The following is a 7,158-nucleotide window of genomic DNA, read 5'->3' on the forward strand; positions in this document are numbered from 1 at the left end:
TCACCGGAATGAAAGAAGCACATGATCCTAATCCCTCAATCTCGTTCTCTCTTGCACTAGGATCTCAATGCCTCAGCGGAAGGCAAGGGAGCTCTGATACCATGAGCAAATATGAAGAGAGGAGAGGAGAAGAGTGGAGGTGAGGAGAGGGCGCATAGCTAGAGAGCACACCACAAATGACTAACTGTACACTAGATTTATTTTGAAAATGATGAATATATACAAACTTCTTTAGGATGATGTTGAGATGAATCCTCAATGTCATGCACATGCAAGCACTACCATATTTATGGCAATTGTTCCCAAATACTTGTCAATGGATTGGCTACAAGAGACTCTTCGTAAAGTTGAAGATGAATGGGAGATAGTCATTGAGCGAGAGTGAGAGGTTGCACAAGGATGTATGGTACATGTAAGCTTTTTATCTTTTCATGATTCAATTAATTTATTCATTGTCACAATCGCTTTAATAGAATGCATCCTCATTATTTTAATGATGTCCTTATGTCGTACAAAAAGTATAGTGCATTATGGTCATATGGATGCCATTTTCATGTGGAATGCATTGATTCAAACTAGAGAGTCGCATATGATTGTGGAGTCATGGCCAACTTCATACAAGATGGTAGAACAAGTGCTTCTGATATAGATCTTCTCTCTTCACAATTATATTATTGTGGGACCATACGTGAAATATATGAAGTTGATTTTAGAAGATTTAGTATTTTCATTCTTGATGTAAAATGGTTTAGAACTATTTACAACGGCCCCAAGGGTACAGTGTAAAAAGACAAAAGTGATTTTTTAACCATAGAATCGACCAAAATGTGGGTCGATGAAAGTGATACTTTTATTCTTCCCCAGCATTGTGAGTAGGTATGTACTAATGAATTAATTAAGCTAATGCCTTCATTTTAAAAAAATTGGTACAAGTTCATATATAATTAAGCATCCATTAATACAATTGATGGCATTTTATTTGCATCTTGAACATAGGTGGTCTTCCATCCAGATTGTTTTGATTGACGATGGTGGTATGTGGTCCAATTTGCTACTCGAAATGAACATACTTTTGAAGATAGGGATATGGATACTGAGATGTCGCCAAATGGATTTAGTTAATGCCAATAGATCTAGGGAAGAACATGAAGATTACAATATGGCTCAAGAAGAAAGTGCATATAATGACATCGTGCTGGAGGAAGTTGGAGATCACAACAATGCGGAAGAAGATGGAGATTATGTATCATCCAATGTTATTGAAGAAGATGAATTAGAGAATCAAGTCTTAGATAGGTGTACAATAGTTAGAGATGGCCTAGCGCACTGGACGTGAAATTGTTGCTGTAAATTCTATTGATTTTTTCTTTTGCCATCGAGAAGACTTTTGATCTTTGTCCCTTTCACTTGTATAGTGGCATTATGTACATTATTAAATTAAAGCCACCATTAATACATGAGAAATTTGATCTCAAATTTGCTATGGGTAGTCTTTTATTTTCTCACATATACAACTACTACCGACAAATATCTTGCCCACACATCATATCGTCAATTTTCACACCCACATGCGATGAATGTTTACAAAAAAAGATTGACGGTGTAGTAGTGATTGTTTTACATATTTGACAATTTCAATTTCTTTTCCTTAGAAATGTACAAAAGAAAATATCATGTTGATTTATAAATACAATCAAAATGCTTTGCATGTATTTTTATAAATATACAAGCTTTATGTATGTGACATGTTTTATTTAATGCTCAAATTTTTATCTTCAAAAAGTTTTCCACTATTATATTGGGAATAAAATTTCAAATATAAGAAGTATTACACACTTAATTTTCCACATACAACCTCACAGTTCCCATAGGATTAACTTTAAAAAGTTTTCCACTACTATAGTGGGAAGAAAATTCCAAATATAAGAAACATTTCACACTTAATTTTCCACATACAACCTCACATTTCCCATAGGATTAACTTCAAAAAACTTTCCACTACTATATTGGGAATAAAATTCCAAATATAAGAAACATTACACACTTAATTTTCCACATATAACCTCACATTTCCCGAATAGGACTACATAGGACTAAGTGGAGAAGTCCAATGCTAACTCACATCTACTTTATAACATTATGTGGACTTCCTTGTGGGCCATGAGTGTGTAAATGAGAATGTGAGAGAGAGAGAGAGAGAGAGAGAGAGAGAGAGAGAGAGTCTTATATTATTCGAACAACCAACACTGTTTAGCCCGGAAAGAAACCACTCAAACTACCCGCTCTTTTTGGACCCCATTCTACTTAGAATCACAACATCCGATCCCTCAACTTAATTCCTAATTCATGCTCTTTTGGGGAGAAAAGTATCTTTTATTACTTTCTTCTATTTACAAGGCACTATTGTAAGCAAGAGTATGTTTCATAGTCTTTAGGCACTCAACATAGTGGAACCAATCCCCCTTTCTACCCTCTCGTTGAACCACGTGGCACACTATAAAAAGCAACCCCAAATACAGGGAGCATAGTGGCTTCGAACGAGATTCTACCCGCCCAACGACACTATTCACTGCTGCCTGCCAGGTTCTAGTTTCAGATAGCGAATTATGATTATTTTAATCTTTGGGGGCAATGGGCAGCATACATATTCTTATAATACCTAAACCCACGTAAATGGAAAAATGGACCTCGTTCAACGAAATATTACAGCGATGTAGTCATTCATTGGAGAATACTGTTCAAGCAGCTTGGCGACATCATCAATCCTAAAGGATTGCATACAAAGCAATCCGTTCAAGGAGCCAGAAAGAATCGTGCGAGGTAGTCTACAAGAGCGGAAAGAAGACAGCAGGCAAAGTTACGGGTTACATATCACTGCATGCAAGCAAGACCGAGCCGGGATTCGATCGATTTTAAGCTGGGCCCGCGGAGACCAAGGTGGGCATGCTCGGGAGCGGCATAGCTCTGGATGCTTCCTCCTCTTCTTCCTCTGAGTTCCACAGAAAGGATGCATACGCCGCCATCACGTAGCTGCGCGGGCAAACCAAGAGTTGGATCGTCAGCCCACCATCGAAATTCATCGCTAACCCTTGCTTGCAGTATAATATGCAATAGGTTAATACTAACAGGTCTGTGTGCGTGTACAATTCACAGCATACCTGTCATCCGGTGCTGCTTGCACTGCCCGCTCAAAGTAGGTTTCCGCCCGTTCGTAATCTCGGTGCACTTTGCAAATAAACTCGGCGTACCTTGCTAAAACATCTCCTTCTCCAGGGCTTGCCAAAATAGCTCGCTGATAGTATTCTTCGGCCATAGCATAGTCGTGCTTCGCCTGGCGCAAGAACATCTGATTGTTAGTACGGCGGACGCAGCTACATGCGACATCCTGGCCCTATAGATTCGTGTAAGATACATGTATCTAGAGGGTTCCATAGCATGCGCAAGCTCGTCCTCTGTAGACAGAATCGCGCAGTTGAGGAGCGTGAATAAAATTTGGTGAAGGCAACAAGGAGAGATGTCGACTACTCACAATAATCAACCAACCTAGAGAAATCCTGAGCTGGAGAATGGATAAACTTCCAATATGGTCACAACAGAAAAGCTCGTGCAGCTCGCAAATATAGCGAATCTAAAAATCGTATCGACAAAGACGACGCGAGAACGACGATCTACGAGTGGGAGATGCAAGAAGCGCTAACAGCAATGTAAGACCGCAGCCACAGTGGATCAAAGGTATTTTCACTAACCTCTGCCAAAAATTCGGCGTAGTTTCTGAGCAGAAGGGGGTGCCCAGGATTCTCCGCTAGCACCTTCTGATAATACAATTCTGTGAAGTCAGCGTCAGCTCCAGGACCTCCAGGGCCTGATCCGCCCGTGCAAGTGCCAGATGGGCGTCCTCCTCCTGATCGTCCTCCGCCACCCTCGTCATAACCTCCGCCACTGCATAGCAGCTTATTAGTCATCTCACTTTCACGGGATTTGCACACCACACCACCTCGATTCGCTTCCATGGTATTCAAGGACCCATCCACCCCGTCACCTACACGCTGAGTTAAGCTCCGCTCAGCTGCTGTTGTCTTCTCTTCCCTTCCCGAAAAGACGGCTCTCTCTTGATTCTTCAGATTCGAAGCGGCTCTTCTGGGCACGCACAAGTCTGTCTCATGCACGCAAACTTGGCCGCCTCTCACCTCTAAAACTTTACCCGTTACAGGCTTTTGGAGAGTAAGCTCACGATCTACATCCCCTGCAAGTTGCTTATCACCGATGCGATTTAAGCCTATCTTATCGAAATCGGCTTCCCAACCCTTTGATTCGCCGAAATTTTCTAACTCGGTCACCGGTGGATCTGCTTCCTCCTCGGGAATGAAATCCTGCCTGTCCAACCCAGAAATGCGGAAGCATACCGACGGCATAGAGCTCAGAGAATTACGTCTTCCCCGTTGAGGTGGTCTCGACCACGCCTTCCTCATACTGCCGTAACTTTCTGTCTCTTGCCAACCGGAATTTTCCTTCTCATTGCAGAGTAAAGAACTCGCTGCGACTCGCGCAGAGATAGCCGGCCCATGAGAAAGACTCTGTAGATCGTTCTCGGACCGGACTTTTCGGATTCTAGGCCAAAGGACCACTTCTCCATCCAAATCCCAACCTAGATCTTCTCCTGAGAAGGCATCAGGGCTTGCTATATTTTGGGCTCCGGAAGACGTAACGACCCGACCACTAGAGGTAGAACTAGAAAACGATAGAGATTTTGAACTCTCAAGTGAAGCAAGTACCTCACTCTCCGCCGACTCAATTAGAGGTTCAGAGTGAGATAACGGAGGAAGCAGCGACGCCAAAACCGAAGTGGAAGAGCTCCTAAGCAGCATATCGTTGATAAAAATGTATGCTGTTCGAGGCTAGTCTATGTATGCGTTCAGATGAAGAACTCTGAGACGAGTTGAGATTCCTAAACGAGGCAGTTCGAAGGTCGAAGATTCCCTCGGAGAGCTTGGCGAGACTGGAAGCGATTAATAATGCTGCAAGGCTGGGGGCAAGCGCAAACGCAAAACTCGTGTACGGGGGCAAAAGAAGGAAAGCTCGGCACGAGAGGAACAGGCAAGCAAGGGGTATAGACAGGGAGTAGGCGGGACGCAATAAATAGGCGATGCAGGATTAGTATAGGGACCCTGATGAATGAACATACAGGAGTGTGGGGGGGTCAGGACTCAGGACACTGACGAAACGGGACGAAGAAGCGGCTGAACTCCACGGGGAGGAAAAGGGACGGTGAGAGAGGGAGCCAAAATTCTTGAGAAAGAGAGAAGTGTAGTAGGCCCAAGCCTGAGGGATCAGAGGTAAAGGGATGCGGTACGAAGGGAGTAGGGAGAAGGAAGCAGGAATCAGGAGGAAGAGCAAGAAGAATGATTGAAGCAATGGGACCCGAATGAGAGAGAGCTTGTTTATTAGAGGTTTGGCTATGGAGGTAGATCATAGATGTTTTATAGTGTGCCTATGGCGGTAGAGTAGCTTCGAAAACCAGAACGTAACTGAGTTGATTGATATTGGCCTCACGTTACGTAGAAGACGACGACCCTTTCCATTGATTTTTTTTATTTACGTAGAAAATCCCCCTCCACGTGGGCGGCTCTCTCTTCGACGTCCGACTCCCGCCGGTAAAATATCAGGCAGCTTCCTTCCACGTGCACGCACCCAATTCGATCTCCTCCCCCTTATCTCCACGTGTCGTCCATCCACTTGCTCTCCCAGATATTTATGCCTGCCCGTGAAATCTTTGCTCTGAAAATATCACAATTGCGGGAGTATTTTTTTAGTCGCTCTCCAATCCACCACGTGGCATCCTCTGCACCCGTGCTTCAAGGGACATCGACTGCCCACGAATCTTAGTCCTCCTTTCCTGCTGACGTGGACGTCAGCAGAGACCTTTTGCCTACCACACACCTGCGCCAACCCCTCTGTACTACATGAAACCTGTTTTCTATGGGATATTCCCCACATGGTATCATCAAAATTATAAGAGGGCGTAGGCATTCGTGGATGCTATTTTCTTGGAACTTTTTACATAGTTCCCACCATATGTACCATCCAAGCTGGCGCAAATCATAGGAAGGCATTCGTGGAACTTGTTTTCTATTGGATATCAGGCCTTGTGTACCATCAAAGTTGGCATAAATCTCGTAGGAGTGATTGTTACAACCAATGGGACCAAAAATGAGTCGCTAGGCTGAGAATTAGGTGCCACATCTTTTTTGTCGGCCTTTGAGAAATATCATTTTGTTGAGGGGAAACATTATCTCAGTAAAGATCACTCCTTGGTGTTAAAGCTTTTCACAAGAAGATTGGTTTCATGCTCTTGTATCAAAAAGGTTTCTTTGCATTGCTTAAGAGCACACAAAAACCTACTCTAATATAGTATAATATATATAGGACCTAGATATCTAGAATTACTCTCAGCTTTTACCATTATTAAGTTATTGCATCAATTAGAGGTACAGTCACATTCAAAATTTACCTGTGTCATTTGTGCCAAAGGAGACCATATGGCCAAAAAGCCCATCATCATCACCAATCGAAACAACCGTTGTTCAAGAACCTCCCTCACAATTCTAACAACATGCAAGGATATTCTCTAACAATGTGACTACCAAATTACTATACCTTAACTACAAAACCAACTACTCTTTTTCTCAAGTTGTGTAGACTTTCAATGATCTCCCTATATCATGTAATCTCATGAGTTCACATCCTCTATAATTATAACTGTGGTACTTAAAAAGTAATCACTCATGTGTGCACTTCCCTCCTCCCTATATCAGCTAATACTACTACCACAAAGAGAAAGAGCTATTTTGAAATAATAAACCCCATTGTACTAGTCAAAGCCACCTTCTCGCCACCTTGCTACTCAAAGCAAGCATGTTGTTCGAAGCCACTTTGCTAGTTGAAACCACCGTGATGGTTGAAACCTTGCATAGGTTTTTGGAATACTCTTTATAATTTGTTGGATGGGCAGATGGAGATGTACCTGAGATTTAAGGCCAAGAACCCTAACATAAGGATCTAGCAAAGGAGCTTCAAGCATTGAAAATATCAATATGTCACTACTACACACGGGCCTTATTTCGACGTTTAGCACGCACGGGGTGCTAATCGTTGATAAGC

The 7,158-nt window shown here is 42.7% G+C and overlaps 1 protein-coding gene across 1 annotated transcript; it reads right to left on the reverse strand.

Annotated features, from left to right (window-relative positions):
- Nucleotides 1–2,691: 2,691 nt before the first annotated feature.
- On the reverse strand, nucleotides 2,692–5,387 carry LOC147891843 (uncharacterized). The gene is made up of 3 exons (XM_087388245.1): nucleotides 3,747–5,387; nucleotides 3,159–3,331; nucleotides 2,692–3,030 (listed from the first exon to the last, which is right to left on the reverse strand). Exons 1-3 carry the CDS (start codon nucleotides 4,863–4,865, stop codon nucleotides 2,913–2,915), a joined length of 1,410 nt encoding a protein of 469 aa, XP_087244371.1. The 5' UTR covers nucleotides 4,866–5,387; the 3' UTR covers nucleotides 2,692–2,912.
- Between the last annotated feature and the right edge of the window lie 1,771 nt (nucleotides 5,388–7,158).

Source organism: Dipteris shenzhenensis, chromosome 17 (genome assembly GCF_047967505.1).
Source record: "Dipteris shenzhenensis isolate YYH24624 ecotype China chromosome 17, Dip_SZ_1.0, whole genome shotgun sequence".
NCBI classification, from domain to species: Eukaryota; Viridiplantae; Streptophyta; class Polypodiopsida; order Gleicheniales; family Dipteridaceae; genus Dipteris; species Dipteris shenzhenensis.

Excerpts from the sequence above, each read along its gene's own strand:
- LOC147891843 (XM_087388245.1), bottom strand. The coding sequence starts at position 4,865 with ATGCTGCTTAGGAGCTCTTCCACTTCGGTTTTGGCGTCGCTGCTTCCT. Across the intron at positions 3,332-3,746 it reads ACGCCGAATTTTTGGCAGAG|GCGAAGCACGACTATGCTAT; the intron begins GTTAGTGAAAAT and ends TTCTTGCGCCAG. Across the intron at positions 3,031-3,158 it reads CAAGCAGCACCGGATGACAG|CTACGTGATGGCGGCGTATG; the intron begins GTATGCTGTGAA and ends TTGCCCGCGCAG.